This window comes from Salvelinus alpinus, chromosome 8 (genome assembly GCF_045679555.1).
Source record: "Salvelinus alpinus chromosome 8, SLU_Salpinus.1, whole genome shotgun sequence".
Taxonomy (NCBI): Eukaryota; Metazoa; Chordata; class Actinopteri; order Salmoniformes; family Salmonidae; genus Salvelinus; species Salvelinus alpinus.
The window spans coordinates 72,246,503-72,265,710 of NC_092093.1; the positions used below are offsets into that span (position 1 = coordinate 72,246,503).

Here is a 19,208-nt window from a genome sequence, read left to right on the forward strand (position 1 = left end):
AGTGTATTTTTGGGGCATAAGATCCTACCAATGAGGCAATGCTGAGGTTGATTTTATATTTATACCCATAAATGTTTTACAGGATCCATATGACCTCGCAGAGAGCTCTCTCGCCAACTCTTTCCCTTCTCTCTTTTTCTCTCTCTGAAGCTGTTAACCCCCGCCCCCCTCCCTTATGTCCGCTTCCATTTCGTCCCTGGGGCCACTCAAGCATGGCTGAGTGTTTAAAAGTCAGTGGGGAAAGACATGCATGCTTGGCCTGGCAGTGGTTACAACTACTGGAGTAGCTTCTGACTGAGTCATGTGTATGAATACCCAACCTCTTCAGCTCCCTCCTACCTCACTGCCTCCCAACAACCTGCCCATCCTGCTCTTCTTCTTTTCATCTTCTCTCTTTATACTTGTTCCCTATGCTCTCTCATATTTTCCACGTCTCTCTCTGTCTCCATCTCTTGCTAAACAAAGCCAGTGATGTGCCTAGCTTGTGTGGGAGAAAGAGGAGAGAAAAAGACAGACGGAGACATAGAGAGAGAGAACGAGAGAGAGAGGGAGCGAGAGAGAGAGAGAGAGAGAGAGAGAGAGAGAGAGAGAGAGAGAGAGAGAGAGAGAGAGAGAGAGATAGAGAGAGAGAGAGAGAGAGAGAGAGAGAGAGAGATGGGCCAACATCACATGGAGACTTGTGCCATGCATGGAGGGCTCTTCACTCTCCTCAGATTCCTGGGCCTGCCTTCCTTTCCCAGAATCCCTAATCTTCCTCGTTAACAACCTGCCAATATGACAGTCCTCATAAATAAACATGTGGCAGACAACCGGAGCACGCCCCTACAAACATGACAGCCAAACGTCCAATGTTCCAGAATGTTTGATGAGCCCAACACACATCTCTGTGGCATACCATCACCACAGCACCAGCCGATCCCCACAATGGCCTCCCCTCTCCTCGGTCTTCAACGTGTCACTGGCTAAAATTTGCATACAGGTGTATGATCTTTTTTCAATCATGGTGTGGTGTATCCTAGCTAATGAATGAAGCTATAACAACTGTTTCAGTGAATCAGCATGGCTTTCTGTCTGTTGAGGAGGGGAGCATCGAGAAATCAAAGCGAAGGTTTTGAGCAGAACAGCAGTGGAACATGGCAGCCGTCCCTTCCCTCTCTAATACAATCTGATTGTTGGAGCCAGACAGGTCCCGGGCCTCTGAAGGCAAGAAACTCCCTCAGCGCTGCTGCAAAGACGTGCTTGACTTGCCCCCACAGCTGCATCTCACATGGTCTCTCTCTCTCTCTGTCTCTCCTTTTCTCTTACCCCCCCGCTCTTACGCTCTCTTACTCTCACCGCTTTCACACTCTCCTTCCTCTCTCACTCTTACTCCCTGCCACATGCACCTTGTGTGTGAGAGAGGGGCACTTTTGACAGGGTGACTCTTACGATGCTGTCTGCGTGGAGTCGTGTGTGTGGAGCGTCTGTTACTCCAGCGCCACATACAGAAGTGTACTGTAGCTAACTAGACAGCAGGGAGAAGGTATACGCCAGCCACCACCACTACCACTCCTCCACCCTCTCTCTCCCTGTCTCTCGCCCTCTCACATTCTCCTCTGCCTCCCTTCGCCACCAAGCACACACTTCATTGCGACATAGGAACATAGGAACACCTAATGCATTATTAAAAACACTTTTCCTAAAAGGCTGCTACTATATTATTCAGCTTTCAGAGTGGCATGCCTGCATGGCTACTCTACATGTCCACCTCTAGCCCTTAGAATAAGCCTAGCAAGGTAACCCACTGGAAATAGAGAACATATGCATTAATAGTAATACACATGTATAGCGGCTGATACTGTTACAATGAGCTTTATCAAAATCCAAGGTCCTTTGAAGGCAATGTATAAAATATAGTAGCCATGTCTAAATTATAAGGTAAATACCGTAGCAAGTGCAGGTTTTACTATTGGCAACATGTCAACATAGGTGGACTGGAAATTATTATAATGACTATTGCTCTTCTTACCAAATGTGATCAACATCATAATCTATGGGGGAACAGAATATAATTTAGTATCATATCTAATGTTAACCTTACAAGTCCATGTGTGCACATTACCGCAAAATTAAATTGGCATACATTAATGATTTGGCAATAATAATAATATTATTATTATTACAAACTAAAACAAAAAAATAAGTTAGTAGGCCCTGTATTAGAAATATAAATACTGTATAACACCATCATGTATTTAAATAGTGTGCCATAATAATATATGATATGTGATAATGTTAACCAAACTCAACTGTATAAAATACATTATACTGGCTCTCAGTCTGCAGCTTCTTATTGATCATTATTATTTACCAAATCTAATCAAAGTCAAGTAATACCCAGAGGATAAGCCTGGATTCGAAATGCACGGGTGAAGCACGGGCAGAAAGCTGCTCTGAATAAAACAACGACTCAAACATATCGTTAGGCGTATTAATAGAATACACTGAATATAAGAAACTACCAAGCCTTTCAAAAGGATGCAGGATAGATTGTCGTATATAAAAAACACTTATATTTTGGTACCCGCACACCTCACATTCTTTAGCCTACTAAAACACTTGAGGCTACAGCAGGTGTATTGATAGGACAGGGCTGAACAGGGCATAACCATGAAGTATATTTCCTTTAAAACAACCCCAAAAAATACAGAATGGACAGTATCTTTTTAGCAGCATTTCATGATATTGACTGGTAATACTAATACGGAATTGATCAATTCCACAAGGGGGCGCTTCCACAAATCGCAAGTAGGCTTAGCTTTGCCAAAAGGGCACCGGAGTCAAGTAATTAATGTTTTCATTACATTATTTAACGTATTACATGAGTAATGAGCATGGACGCTTTCAACTTCATTCGGACTGCATTATGGCAAATTATACCAAATGTTCAAAGATATGACATAATCAACACTTCGATAAGAGCCTACTGTAGGTGGGTTTCCAGCAAAAGTTAGGCTACATTTCAGGAAGTATTGAAAGATGAGTCAGCTATTAAGACTACCTTCATACAGCATACAATGTTTTAACGAAGTTGGCCACAATTAAACGAGTTACTTTAATTGTACAACATGCCTACAAAATAGACTTAGTTCAATAATAGCCTATGCGTACTTACATGTGTAGGTTTGCCTCAATACACCGCGCACAGTCCAGTGTTCAACAAGTTCAGCACTGACCACAGGAACCCCTTTAAGATGCGCGTGTAAATCTTAATGTGATGAGTTCGGTAGAAACGGGATGCTAAAAGTTGATGACCCAAGAGTTAAAACAAGCTGAGTCTGGAGTGGTGGCAGCGATTGAATGGTCCCCCCGCGCGCACGTCAATCTTCCTGGAATCGCTGTGCAAGTGCAACATCTCTTTAGTGAAGAGACGGGATCAGAGGAGATTTTCTCCCACTTTAAAACAAATGACTGATCACTGTCTGGAGCTCTTAGAGCAGCACAATAACACAAATAGGTGAGTATTTTGACAGCCGCCTATGTCCCGCGCGCCGCTGGTCATCATTCTGCCACGTGCAATTCCATTATTGCATTGTTGGAAGCAATGGAACAGCATCAGAAAAATAAAAAGACCACTAGGAAAAAACTTTGAAACGCAAAGGCTCCTTTGTCTTTTATAAAATTTCCGTTTAATCTGTATCATTTCTTAGATCCACAGCCAAGACATTTGACTCCTGTGAGCGGATATACACTTATCTCTCTCTCTCTCTTAATCTCTCGCTATAGCCTACTCGTTACAGGCACTCAAAGGGAACATGAATCACAGCAATTAGCAGCGCTGCCGAGAATATCCTCCACTGTTCCGGCGTCACGCATCCTTCGCGCATTCCCCTACACAGCACAGCTAGGCAGGAAACTGCTCAGTGGAGATGGCGGGTAAGAGATAGCGCACTTAGAGAGTCCGTTAGATTAAACCGCTCACTCAGCCTCAATATTTCCCCCCCAGCGCAGTCCTCTTTCAGGACCAGTCTGAGACTCAATGGGGCGGATGTATCTAAACTTAGAGGACAAATGACAGATCACTGTGAGCAGTGGTTCCCACTCTAACGGACGGAGCAGAGAGAGAGAGATATGAGAGATAAGCAATCTCTTCCAAATGCGAGCTAATGTAGTGATTGCATGCCGTACCTCTACCAATAGGCCTACATGTGTTCCGCAGGGTCCTAAAGGTAGCAAGTAATTTTAATAACTACAGTTATTTAACTATTTTACATGTAGTTGTTTTAGTGGTTTAGTTTAATGATATAGGCTAACTGTTTCAATGCTATGTTAACATAGGCTAGAGATTTGTCAGATTGCGCGTAGAATATGCGCACTGGACTAAACATTGTGGTGATGTTGTTAATTGACTTGGAGATGCACACATATGGAAATAAAAATCAAACATTTAGGCCTTCCATGCCTAAGTATGGGGCTCCTGGGCCCCCAAATCTGTCCCGGGTTAAATTAATGAGAGGTTTGAAAATATGAGTATAGAGGACTGTCAAATATAGGCAATGGGATGATGCGCAAAGCATGCACTCCACCCCATACATGACGTGCTCAAATTACAGCACACGCATACCACGGCCACCCATCAAAAACCTTGATGAGTCAGTGTGAGTTGCTGGACGTTTAGCAACGTCATTACACCTTGTGTAAGACTCAATATGTTAGCTGCATTTTCACTGCAATTTACCGGACACTGGCAAGAGTCGAAACACGTGATTTCTACAGGGGATTGAGTCCGCAGCAATCTCTCACACCGTCAGGATATTAGCCTTGGGGAGGGCCCAGATTATATTAAAATTCGATCCATTCTGACAGTAAATCCTCCGGCGGTGGCGATGATCCGGAGGACAGAAAGAAACAATCAAGACCAGAGATGGAGAGAGAAAGAGAAAGCACTGAAGTTATATCAATGACCCTGCTACTCCTGTTTTGACGTCTAGGGCCGGTTTGGAATACAAATCTGTTTCAATTCTTCTCCATTGAGTAGCAAAGGAGACCAGTCCCTATGGTTTACCTGTATAGAGGTCTCATGTAGGAGTACATGTAGTCTGTTAGGCCTGTATGATTCACAAGTTTGAAAAAACATCCTTGGGTGGCAGATGCTGACCTGTGGCCTGTGACTTGAGAGTTCTGTAGAATGTCAATAGGCCTAGTTTTGCAATTATTGTGCTGGACAATAAACTCCCTTATTTACTCACATATTTCTATTGAAAATGTCAGACGTTGAAATTAAAATCCGTGCTGAAAGTTGGAAAGAAGTAGCACGGGGCCATATTTTAATAACCTAATGCTTTTGTCAGGATTTAAAATTGAAAATTGGAATTAAAAGTCATTTTTCCCTTACAGTGTCTCGCTGCACCCCTGTTGATGTCGATATGTTGAAATTAATCAGTAGCGTTATTATCAGCATTGTACAATTTATATGAGGTGATGGAAGAAGCCTATATGTCGAAATCAGCTCCCCACACACAGCTCGCTCTATGAGCAGTGCAATACAAACACCTATCAGACCTCTGTTGGATAGTGAGCCCTATAGTGAGGCATATGGCCTCAATTATCACACAGATATTCCCGAACAGCAAGTCCGCAACAACACTTTGGCAAGCTTTACACCACGCAGCAAACGCACAAATAAATCAAAGGTATAGGACAACAATTAAGAAGATTACAAATGCATACTTCTAACCCACTGTACTTATATATTTATTTTAAAGCATTATTTAATGAATCGACTGTGCTCTATTTTATCATAGTTATAAACTTTTCCTGTCAGCTATCAGAAACCACTCTATCAAATCATAAGGCGTCTCATATAGCCGCGACCATCAACAAGTTTGTGCCCATCCCTCCAACATGCAAAAACCCAAACAAGTAGACCTTACCTTTTCTCTCAAAGGTTCATTTCGTATCCTTGCGAAGAATAGCGAAGATCATGTAACACAGCGATATATTTCTTTTTTTAAACCTGGACATCGTTGTTCACGCGGAGAGCAGAGACTTGCTGTGAAACGACTAGTTCTCTCCGTGGCTTCACCGGAATGGGGTGAGCGGAGGCACGGATGTCACTTCAGTGACAATGCCACTTCAGTTAGTGAAACAACAAGACAAACACATGCAACGTCACACAGGGGTAAAGGGAAATAGTACTTTAAGTTCTACTTGATCCTTGTCTGAAAAGTTGTTGATGACAAAAATACAGTGGCTATGACTATTGAGCACGTCTTTCATTAGACTTGTAGAAGGAGCGGTTATAATACCGACACTCACGAGTAGTGCTGCAGCGTACTGACATGTAGTAAATGATCTTGTCTACCGAGACACACACAGTTCAAGCATCTTTCAGTAATGGAAACATCGTGTTTAATTGATATCAAATCATTTGTTATGGGTATACTTTAGTGTGCCTTTAATAGTCATATAATAAGTCATGCAATGTCACAACTAAGTTTAGTAAATCATTTCAAGTGAAAAGATAAGGCTACAGAAAACAGATTGATAGTAGAAATATCTAACACGTGACAATCACATGACGGTTGTGGAAAGTATAATAACATTGCATCTGAGGGTCTGTCAGAGCCCTTTTTAGCAAACAATGATGGAAGCCAGCCAGTCACATGGGCTATTTTTGCTTTGACACAACATAAAATGTATCTAAATTAAGCATCATCCCAATCCTAACACGGAGAACAATTATTATCAAATTGTGTTAGTGTAATTTACTCTGCTCAAAATACATTACACGTACACTTCAAAAGAAAAAGATCAGAGAAAGTGTATAGCTCTATGTAGATGCGTCAACTGGGCACTGACTTCAGCACCATAGACAGCTCCTCGCGCGTCAACTGGGCACTGACTTCAGCACCATAGACAGCTCCTCGCGCGTTAACTGGGCAGCACCGCTCTTTTCTGGAGCTGGACAGCTCGTCACACTTTAACTGGGCAGCACCGCTCATTTAAGGCACTGGACAGCTCCTTACGTGACAAAGCACAGCTGAATACTATAGGGATCATCTTCTCACAAATAGAATCCATTTAGCTTTTTAAAAACACACACCTCGATCCATGGAGAGGCATTTTGAATCTTAATCTACCTTTCAGCACGTGGACAGATCCTCACGCGACTCGCCCAAGGGCAACTCATCTGACACGAACATACCATCACAAACCACACAATAACCAGCATTGGAATAAAACAGCCCATTTCATGCAACTCTCTTTTCCTGTAATGCCTAGTTTGTGTGTCCACTTAGCTACACCGAGGACAGAATGGATTAAAATACAGATGTTGTAGACTGAATATCTTTCAAAAAGTACAGCTGTTCTCACTGCATCACCACAACTCTGAAGAAGAGAAGAAAGACACATGTTAGTCTATTTAAAACTATGCCTCAGGGTCAGTATACACTAACTAGGTGAAATGAAACAGGAAGCATTTAAGGCCCTTACTGTAGTTATAGTCTTTCTTGGTCAGAGAGGACTTGTGGCCTTACAATAACCTCTCCTTCTACACAGGCTGTAATATCTAACAGCTATTAAACAATTACCTGTAAAATATCTCACTGACAGAGGGATAAAAATGGTACTTGAACTAGACATCAAATGTATTGTGGTCGGATGGATTGTAAAAACAAATTGTGATCCACTGGCCCCTTTCCTTCTTTGATTGAAAAGCTTCTGCACCATCTATGTTTACTATCCCCCCCCCCCCCCCCCCCCCATTCAGCACAGTGTCTTAAAATCTATGTGGAGGTTCGATAGTTGGCACTGCAATTGACACAGACCGGCAATCACGTGCCTCACGCTCCATTATTTGTCATCCACCTCTGTCAGTGTGTGTGTATATGTGTGCTTGTGTGTTTGTGTGCCTTTCTGTGGATGCTGTGCTGTCATATATTGGATGATGATTAGAAAATGGATGTCTACAGACGTTTTTGCCCATCACTGTCTCACAGACGGCAGGCTGAGTATTGGATTTTACCTTGGTTCAATGGAGTGTACTGTTGCCTTCAACCGGCCGACAAGCAAGTGGAAGGCAGTGTGTGTATTTGTATTTGTATTTATTTTGAACCCCCATTACCTGCTGCCAAGGCAGCAGCTACTCTTCCTGGGATCCAGCAAAATTAAGGCAGTTATACAATTTTCAAAACATTACAATGCATTCACAACTAATTTCACAACACACGTTTGTCTTGAAAAACAAAACAAAAAAAGACTGATCATCAGGAAGTGTTACAAGCACTGGAACAAAATAGGCCTCGGTTTGAGTCCCAGTCGAACAAAAACCCTGGATTTGCTACATAGGTGTCAGCAGTGGGATGGTCAGGATACCATAATATGTCAACTGTAAGCCCAGCAATAGTTATATTACTACTCTTATTATATGTATTCTTATAAGAGAACATTACGCCCATGACCTGGCTAAAGACCTTTCATCAATCTGTGTTCTACAGTCCTCTACTTATCCTGCATGGTGCTTTAAGCCCATAACTTAACTCCCCCAAATTGAAATATCATAATAAGTCAAAAATAAGAAAAAAAGAAAAACTATACCTGAGAAGAATTACATAGGAGCGTAATCCATAAAGTGCATGATTGAAAAGGGATTAGAACCACACAGGCACCACACAGTTTGGTGGATTTGTACTTCACACACAGGCGAAACCCGTCTGCCTCGCCTCCTGCCGTAGGCTGATTGCGATTTGGCCATCCTGTTCGGGATTTACTTAACAGCACCAAACAACTCTGTCCCTGTTGTGATGTGTTGTGTCCGTTCATGCAGTCATGCCTCACTGCATTCAGTTGGATGCATTTCTGACACACACACACACACACACACACACACACACACACACACACACACACACACACACACACACACACACACACACACACACACACACACACACACACACACACACACACACACACACACACACACACACATACACACACACACACACACACACACACACACAATTCCAGCTAAGGATTTGAATGTGAAGTCAGTCACATTCATGGGCTGGGGATAAACAGATAAATGGGAACACACCATAGTATTTGAACAGCTTTACTGTGTGCATCAATGTTTGTGTACAAAATAATGATTGAAACGTAGCCTTATTGTAAAGCAGAAATAATACAACGGAACAGTATAGGTGTGAGAGAAAGGTGTTCAGTAACTGTATAATAGAGATAATCCAGTAGAGAAAGGTGTTCAGTAACTGTATAATAGAGATAATCCAGTAGAAAAGGTGTTCAGTAACTGTATAATAGAGATAATCCAGTAGAAAAGGTGTTCAGTAACTGTATAATAGAGATAATCCAGTAGAGAAAGGAGTGATGGGGTGATTGAAACCTAGCCTTATTACAGTATTTAAAAGAATAGACAACAAAAGAAGGGCAGTAGTGTCGGTGTGAGAGAAAAAAGGTGTAGGCTAAATGCATGATAGAGATTAGTGCAGTACAAGGTAGTTTGTAATATCCCTGTCTATAAAAAGGCTTACATCCAAGGCTGCTAATGATAATGATGACAGATGATCTCTCCAGGGCTGTGGGGAGACTAACTCACAGCTCAGGGAATTGCTCTTCTAAATTAAGTTTTTGTAAATAACATGTTTCCAATTTGTCAAAATATTGGTTACTGTAACTGGCTGGTGGAAAATTATTCCTATTGGTTTATATATTGTAGGTCATTAGCATACCAGGCACAAATAGGAGATGGTAATCAGGGGTCCATCCCAAATGGAACCCTGTTCCCGATATAGTGCCCTACTTTTGGCCAGGGCCAATTGGGCTCTGACCAAAAGAACTGCATTGTATAGGGAGCCATTTGGGAAAGGGGGATACCTAGTCAATTGTCCAACAACGTATTCAACTGAAATGTGTCTTCCGCATTTCACCCAATCCCTCTGAATCAGAGAGGTGTGGGGGGCTGCCTTAATCGACATCCACGTCTTCGACGCCCGGGGAACAGTGGGTTAACTGCCTTGCTATGGGGCAGAACGACAGATTTTTACCTTGTCAGCTCGGGGATTCGATCCAGCAACCTTGCAGTTACTGGCCCAACGCTCTAACCACTTTGGACGCAGACCAGTTCTGATATGAATCCAGTCAGGGATGTTGTATCGGGCTAAAAAGATCCCTCATAGACACATAGGCCTACGATCAAATTCATAAACTCTACAACAATGCATACAATATAGATAATCTTCTCACATATAGAATGCATTTAGCTTTTTAATAACACATACATCGGTCCATGGAGAGGCTTTTTCAATCTTAATCTATCTCTCTTTCTCAGCTGTTTCACACTTTCCTAGCACCCTCCTTCCTCCTCAGTCTGTGGAGTTATAATGGGGAATGTAACGTAATGTCAAATGTTCATTTGATGGTACTTCTACTGACTCACATTGTTCTCTCATAACAGCGGTTATCCTCATCAGCTGCTGTCAGATGAGCCTTTGTGTTTCTCAGACTGCGGAAGACATTGTAACAGAGACAGAGGACCACGGACCTTTGGAAAGACTAGTTGTTGCATACCCATAAGCTCTAACATAGTGGATTCTCCTCTCACACATCCCCAATATAACAATGACTCCAACAAATGAGTTAGATTAAGCACATTTTCTATTGATCCTCCTTACAAGACAAATAAACCAATTTAATGTTTGTACGCCCTTTCTATTTGTTTTCAAATGTTTTCAAATGATTCAAGGCAAGGATGGGTTAGAATGAGTAGAGCATTGAGCAGAGAAGAGTGACTGTGCATGCTGCAGTTTGATACGGAGTTCAGGAGCATCTGGAAGCTAATACTGCACTTAACATTTCCAATATCTGTGTTCCTGCCTTTAGTCTGTCTACTAGGCACTGGCAGGTTAGAAGACACCTGTGGCAACTAAGTGAATTTGAGAAAAAATGTTGCTGTGAAGTCACATTTAACTATGAGAGTCAATAAAGACTACCAAATAACAGCCTACCTGTATATCCTATTTTTGTTATTAAAATGTTACCTGTTCCATGCACCTCCTGTCTCACACCGCATATTATCATAAAGAGAAAAACATGTTTGCCATACTTTTAACATGTACATTATTCTATCAGACATGATCACCTTACTGTAAGCTGATGGTTAGAGTCCGACTGGAATGAAAACTTAAATGCCAGAGAATGCTAGACATTTGTCCTCACCTGAGCTGCATAGTAGTCTTGTTAGGGTAATATACAGTGGGGCAAAAAAGTATTTAGTCAGCCACCAATTGTGCAAGTTCTCCCACTTAAAAAGATGAGAGAGGCCTGTAATTTTCATCATAGGTACACTTCAACTATGACAGACAAAATGAGAAAAAAAATCCAGAAAATCACATTGTAGGATTTTTAATGAATTTATTAGCAAATTATGGTGGAAAATAAGTATTTGGTCACCTACAAACAAGCAAGATTTCTGGCTCTCACAGACCTGTAACTTCTTCTTTAAGAGGCTCCTCTGTCCTCCACTCATTACCTGTATTAATGGCACCTGTTTGAACTTGTTATCAGTATAAAAGACACCTGTCCACAACCTCAAACAGTCACACTCCAAACTCCACTATGGCCAAGACCAAAGAGCTGTCAAAGGACACCAGAAACAAAATTGTAGACCTGCACCAGGCTGGGAAGACTGAATCTGCAATAGGTAAGCAGCTTGGTTTGAAGAAATCAACTGTGGGAGCAATTATTAGGAAATGGAAGACATACAAGACCACTGATAATCTCCCTCGATCTGGGGCTCCACGCAAGATCTCACCCCGTGGGGTCAAAATGATCACAAGAACGGTGAGCAAAAATCCCAGAACCACACGGGGGGACCTAGTGAATGACCTGCAGAGAGCTGGGACCAAAGTAACAAAGCCTACCATCAGTAACACACTACGCCGCCAGGGACTCAAATCCTGCAGTGCCAGACGTGTCCCCCTGCTTAAGCCAGTATATGTCTAGGCCCATCTGAAGTTTGCTAGAGAGCATTTGGATGATCCAGAAGAAGATTGTGAGAATGTCATATGGACAGATGAAACCAAAATATAACTTTTTGGTAAAAACTCAACTCGTCGTATTTGGAGGACAAAGAATGCTGAGTTGCATCCAAAGAACACCATACCTACTGTGAAGCATGGGGGTGGAAACATCATGCTTTGGGGCTGTTTTTCTGCAAAGGGACCAGGACGACTGATCCGAGTAAAGGACAGAATGAATGGGGCCATGTATCGTGAGATTTTGAGTGAAAACCTCCTTCCATCAGCAAGGGCATTGAAGATGAAACGTGGCTGGGTCTTTCAGCATGACAATGATCCCAAACACACCGCCCGGGCAACGAAGGAGTGGCTTCGTAAGAAGCATTTCAAGGTCCTGGAGTGGCCTAGCCAGTCTCCAGATCTCAACCCCATAGAAAATCTTTGGAGGGAGTTGAAAGTCCGTGTTGCCCAGCAACAGCCCCAAAACATCACTGCTCTAGAAGAGATCTGCATGGAGGAATGGGCCAAAATACCAGCAACAGTGTGTGAAAACCTTGTGAAGACTTACAGAAAACGTTTGACCTCTGTCATTGCCAACAAAGGGTATATAACAAAGTATTGAGATAAACTTTTGTTATTGACCAAATACTTATTTTCCACCATAATTTGCAAATAAATTCATAAAAAATCCTACAATGTGATTTTCTGGAGAACAAAAATTCTCATTTTGTCTGTCATAGTTGAAGTGTACCTATGATGACAATTACAGGCCTCTCTCATCTTTTTAAGTGGGAGAACTTGCACAATTGGTGGCTGACTAAATACTTTATTGCCCCACTGTACATCAGGGAGGCCTAGAGAGTTTTTCAAAGTAGCCTTCAGTGAACGATTGGGTGAATCTATTAAACTTGTTATGGATAACCATTTCAATAACAATCAGGTAAAATATGACATCAGATTCAGTTCAATGTGTTCAAGCCTATGGAAATGATGTGTACACAATAAAATAGACTAGGGCCAGTGACCTGTTTATTTTTTATTTCACCTTTATTTAACCAGGTAGGCAAGTTGAGAACAAGTTCTCATTTACAACTGCGACCTGGCCAAGATAAAGCAAAGCAGTTCGACACATATAACAACAGAGAGTTACACATGGAGTAAAACAAACATACAGTCAATAATACAGTAGAAAAATAAGTCTATATACAATGTGAGCAAATGAGGTGAGATAAGGGAGGTAAAGGCAATAAATAGGCCATGGTGGCGAAGTAAATAAAATATAGCAATTAAAACACTGGAATGGTAGATTTGACAGTAGATGAGTGTGCAAAGTAGAAATACTGGGGTGCAAAGGAGCAAAATAAATAAATAAATAAATACAGTAGGGGAAGAGGTAGTTGTTTGGGCTATATATAGATGGGCTATGTACAGGTACAGTGATCTGTGAGCTGCTCTAACAGCTGGTGCTTAAAGCTAATGAGGGAGATAAGTGTTTCCAGTTTCAGAGATTTTTGTAGTTCGTTCCAGTCATTGGCAGCAGAGAACTGGAAGGAGAGGCGGCCAAAGGAGGAATTGGCTTTGGGGGTGACAAGTGAGATATACCTGCTGGAACGCGTGCTACGGGTGGGTGCAGCTATGGTGACCAGCGAGCAGAGATAAGGCGGGACTTTAGCTAGCAGGGTCTTGTAGATGACCTGGAGCCAGTGTGTTTGGCGACGAGTATGAAGCGAGGGCCAGCCAACGAGAGCGTACAGTTCGCAGTGGTGGGTAGTATATGGGGCTTTGGTGACAAAACGGATGGCACAGTGATAGACTGCATCCAATTTGTTGAGTAGGGTGTTGGAGGCTATTTTGTAAATGACATCGCCGAAGTCGAGGATTGGTAAGATGGTCAGTTTTACGAGGGTATGTTTGGCAGCATGAGTGAAGGATGCTTTGTTGCGAAATAGGAAGCCGATGCTAGATTTAACTGGGGATTGGAGATGTTTAATGTGAGTCTGGAAGGAGAGTTTACAGTCTAACCAGGCACCTAGGTATTTGTAGTTGTCCACATATTCTAAGTCAGAACCGTTCAGAGTAGTGATGCTGGACGGGAGGGCAGGTGCAGGCAGCGATCGGTTGAAGAGCATGCATTTAGTTTTACTTGTATTTAAGAGCAGTTGGAGGCCACGGAAGGAGAGTTGTATGGCATTGAAGCTTGTCTAGAGGGTTGTTAACACAGTGTCCAAAGAAGGGCCAGAAGTATACAGAATGGTGTTGTCTGCGTAGAGGTGGATCAGAGACTCACCAGCAGCAAGAGTGACATCATTGATATATACAGAGAAGAGAGTCGGCCCAAGAATTGAACCCTCTGGCACTCCCATAGAGACTGCCAAAGGCCCGGACAACAAGGCCCTCAGATTTGACACACTGAACTCTGTTGGAGAAGTAGTTGGTGAACCAGGCGAGGAAATCATTTGAGAAACCAAGGCTGTTTAGTCTGCCGATGAGGATGTGGTGATTGACAGAGTCGAAAGCCTTGGCCAGGTCAATGAATACGGCTGCACAGTATTGTTTCTTATCGATGGCAGTTAAGATATCATTTAGGACCTTGAGCGTGGCTGAGGTGCACCCATGACCAGCTCTGAAACCAGATTGCATAGCGGAGAAAGTACAGTGGGATTCGAAATGGTCGGTGATCTGTTTGTTAACCTGGCTTTCGAAGACCTTAGAAAGGCAGGGTAGGATAGATATAGGTCTGTAGCAGTTTGGGTCAAGAGTGTACCCCCCTTTGAAGAGGGGGATGACCGCAGCTGCTTTCCAATCTTTGGGAATCTCAGAAGACACGAAAGAGAGGTTGAACAGGCTAGTAATAGGGGTTGCAACAATTTCGGCAGATAATTTTAGAAAGAAAGGGTCCAGATTGTCTAGCCCGGCTGATTTGTGGGGGTCCAGATTTTGCAGCTCTTTCAGAACATCAGCTGACTGGATTTGGGAGAAGGAGAAATGGGGAAGTCTTGGGCGAGTTGCTGTGGGGGGTGCAGTGCTGTTGACCGGGGTAGGGGTGGCCAGGTGGAAAGCATGGCCAGCCGTAGAAAAATGCTTATTGAAATTCTCAATTATAGTGGATTTATCGGTGGTGACAGAGTTTCCTATCATCAGTGCAGTGGGCAGCTGGGAGGAGGTGCTCTTATTCTCCATGGACTTTACAATGCTGCTGCCAATGACTGGAACGAACTACAAAAATCTCTGAAACTGGAAACACTTATCTCCCTCACTAGCTTTAAGCACCAGCTATCAGAGCAGCTCACAGATCACTGCACCTGTACATAGCCCATCTATAAATAGCCCAAACAACTACCTCTTCCCCTACTGCATTTATTTATTTTGCTCCTTTGCACCCCAGTATTTCTACTTGGCACACTCATCTACTGTCAAATCTACCATTCCAGTGTTTTAATTGCTATATTGTATTTACTTCGCCACCATGGCCTATTTATTGCCTTTACCTCCCTTACCTCACCTCATTTGCTCACATTGTATATAGACTTATTTTTCTACTGTATTATTGACTGTATGTTTGTTTTACTCCATGTGTAACTCTGTGTTGTTGTATGTGTCGAACTGCTTTGCTTTATCTTGGACAGGTTGCAGTTGTAAATGAGAACTTGTTCTCAACTTGCCTACCTGGTTAAATAAAGGTGAAATAAAAAATAAAAACAATGTCCCAGACCTTTTTTGAGTTTGTGTTGCAGGAAGCAAATTTCTGCTTGAAAAAGCTAGCCTTGGCTTTTCTAACTGCCTGTGTATATTGGTTTCTAACTTCCCTGAAAAGTTGCATTTCACGAGGGCTGTTCGATGCTAATGCAGAACGCCACAGGATGTTTTTGTGTTGGTTAAGGGGAGTCAGGTCTGGAAGGAACCATGGGCTATATCTGTTCCTGGTACTAAATTTCTTGAACGGGGCATGTTTATTTAAGATGGTGAGGAAGGTGTTTAAATAAAATAACCAGGCATCCTCTACTGATGGGATGAGGTCAATATCCTTCCAGGATACCCGGGCCAGGTCGATTAGAAAGGCCTGCTCGCTGAAGTGTTTCAGGGAGCGTTTGATAGATATATATATATAGATATAGCCAGTCACCTGTAAATATATATTTTTAAACACAAACAGTTAATTGGTCTGGTATCTTGCCTATCTATACGGTGCACGGAGTGAACAGACAAGAAATCAATATTGATAATCTTTGTCAGTGAGCCAATGGTGGATCCACAGATTATGATTTTTGACAGGCCTATTGTACCAACTGCTGGTGTCAATAACAGACACAAAGGCCTGGAAATAGCCCTTATATATATATATATATATATAGCCCTGACCTTGTTACCTTGCTTCTGCTGTAAGACCCACTCATAGTGTAACAAAAAAATATATTTTTCCCATATAAATATGAGAAAAAGTGAGTTGCATACCATTTCAATTGAGAGCTTATTTGTTAAATGTATTTATTTCATTCCATCCCCTTAACTACTCAATTCAGATCAATTACCACAACACTTTGGCTCTCTTTCACAAGTTCAAAGACATCAAGAAACTCTGTAGCATAAACTACACAATAGTGGGATTCTTTCCATCATTACAACTTAGGCCTTGGCCAACAATTAATTACCAAGTGTCCCTCTTTGCTGCTAAGCCAGGTTAATGTAAGGTTGACATTGCTTAAACTGTCAAAGATTAGGCCTAAACATTATTGTTGAGCCTCTCCTGAATAACCATCAGGGATGGAAAAGGTCTTGGAATGTTTTTTGAGTTCTCCTATAGTGTAGTCCACGTGGATGCATATATGTCTGGAACTGTCCTCTGAGGGATACATGTTGACCTCGCCCACCACTGTGGTGTCCTGTCTAACATCCACTGCTTCATCCAGATACAACACTGCCTGCTTCCAGTGCGTCTCCGGTTTGAACGGAGATGTGGAGAGAACCAGGGGCTTTTCCTCGCCACCGGGAAAGGTCACCGTGAACCACACGCAGAGCGCGTTCACGGCAGACGAACCGAAACACTCGCACTTGAATGCCCCCTTCACGGATTTCAGCTGCTCCGTGGTAACCGAGTACAGATCTAACTCGGCGAACTTGGAGGGGTGGGAGAGCACGTCCTCTACCGTCACCAAGTTCACGGTGATGTCATTGCTCATGATGCATTTCCTGGCGAAGTCAGACATGCACGACATGTCCACGTCGTACTGGTCCTTCACAGTTGACCAGAAACTTAGCCGGTCCTCCACCACCAAGTCATTGATGGGTGCAATGTACAGTTCGGCCTTGGAAGGCAAAATAAGGCCGCCGGCTTTAAGCCATTTGTCGCGGGCGAAGAGGACAGAATTCAGCATAGATTCGTGAAGCAGCGCGTACCCCATCCACTCGCTTACTATCACGTCCACCTGCTCCGGCAAATCGATTGTCTCCAGAGTCCCTTTAATCACATCGATTATGTCTTCCATCTTGTTGTGTTTAACGATTTTAACAGCTTGATCAGCGATTGAACTAGCCTCCACCGCGTAAACTTTCCTGGCCCCGGCTTGGGCGCAAAATATGCTTAGAACACCGGTTCCTGCCCCGACATCCAACACTACTTTCCCTTGGATCAAACTGCTGTTCCTCAGTATCCCTGTCCTGTACGTGTTCGTCCGGACAGTGTCTGCAATCATTTCCTCGTGAATGGTAACATCGGAATAGCTGTCAAAGTACAGGTTATCCTGCACATTTTTGTCTAATTTCCTTTTCTTTGTGAAGTGGGACATTTCGCTTGCCCTCAGATTCTTGTTATCACGTTGGAACTTCAGTGCATTATACTTCCGGAAAGAGGAAACGGGTTGCACCATGGTCTTTGTCGTTTAAGAAACAGTCGAATTCGTAGATTTGCTAGCTATTTGTTTTTGTAGAACTACATTTCCCAGAAGTAAAAAGTGAACCATCAAATGACAGTGGTCGCAATGCGTTGTTTGATGCCGCGTTCAAACAACTGTGAACTCGGAAACTCTGACTTCAATGCGTTCAAAACAACTGGGAACTCGAAAAAAACAAGCGCCGACTGGGAATCGGTCATCCAACTCAGAATTTCACCTCGGAAAATCAGGAATCTTTCTAGAGCTCCGATTTCCGAGCTGAGGATCACTGACGTCATGATTTGCGCTCGTATTTTTCCGATGTCCCAGTTGATTTGAACGCGGCATCATTCACCGATTGATCAATGGATGACATGAGTAGTAGGACATCAAATATCATCTTGAAGAATAGTGACAAACCTGTTTGATCATGAAAATATGTGACTACTGAATGTGCACAACCACAACCATCCATATCAAATGCAGCATTAAAAAAAACTATCATCCCCATTTTCTTCACTCCTCATCATCTTATATCTTATGGTGCATTCAAGAAAACTGCGAACTTGGAAAAATAGAGGTCAAATCATGACGTCAGTGGTCTTGAAGTCGGAAAGTCAGAGAGACCCATGCTCCCAAAGAGGCCCATGCTCCCAAGTTGGAATTCCAAGTTGGCGGACCTTTCAAAATGATTTTTTCCAGTTTAAGCTTGTTTTTCCCCCCAAGTTTTTCAGTTCTCTTAAATGCATTGTGCAAATTCGAGTTCCGAGTTCCCAGATATTTTGAACAAGGCATTATGGTGCCTTATAAAAGAAATGTCGATGCAGTGGGCATCATAGGCCCACATGTGCTCCATCAGGACATGCTTTGCTGTGTGGAAGGCCAATTATAGGCTAAAGCATGCCCACAAATAGTTCTAAGCTCTCCACCCCGAAAATGATGGCAGGTAGAACACATGTTTATGGCACTGTTCTCCTCTCAGTGAATCCTCTGTGACTTTCCCAGTTCCTTCCACATATCCTTGGCTAGCGCTAGTTGGAGAATTAGCAGGAGCTGTATTCCATTTCACTAAGATGAAAAGGAGAGAGCTGCCAGGTTGTTGGGTTTTCCAGGATTCCTTTCAAATTAATACTTAGGACAATGTGATGAAAAATTTGAATTTTACGTATCAGCTAACCACATCATATGTTATAGCAATCTGGTGCCCAACGGCACAGTCGGTGATGTGGCACGCAACCATTGGTTGAAACATGCAACGTCTGAGCAGGGGGACGTAACCAGTGTGTCTATCTGGCCTCACCTCCCCTCACAGTTGCAGGAAGCC

At 42.8% G+C, this 19,208-nt stretch overlaps 2 protein-coding genes across 10 annotated transcripts in view; both read right to left on the reverse strand.

The window, feature by feature from the left end:
• Positions 1–6,251, reverse strand: part of ntng1a (netrin g1a) — a 154,986-nt gene extending 148,735 nt beyond the window's left edge. For 8 of the 9 annotated variants that reach the window (XM_071414954.1, XM_071414951.1, XM_071414948.1 and 5 more), the window contains exon 1: positions 3,155–4,120. The gene's annotated coding sequence lies outside the window, so the exon portion shown is untranslated. Of the gene's footprint in view, positions 1–3,154; positions 4,121–5,912 lie in introns of those variants that run through there. The other variant, XM_071414947.1, reaches the window with a different exon arrangement.
• Positions 6,252–16,488: 10,237 nt separating this feature from the next.
• prmt6 (protein arginine methyltransferase 6) lies at positions 16,489–17,866 on the reverse strand. The gene has a single exon (XM_071414955.1). The coding sequence runs from the start codon at positions 17,798–17,800 to the stop codon at positions 16,745–16,747; it is 1,056 nt and encodes a 351-aa protein (XP_071271056.1). The 5' UTR covers positions 17,801–17,866; the 3' UTR covers positions 16,489–16,744.
• Between the last annotated feature and the right edge of the window lie 1,342 nt (positions 17,867–19,208).

Coding starts and splice junctions, on each gene's coding strand:
- prmt6 (XM_071414955.1), bottom strand. CDS start 17,800: ATGTCCCACTTCACAAAGAAAAGGAAATTAGACAAAAATGTGCAGGAT.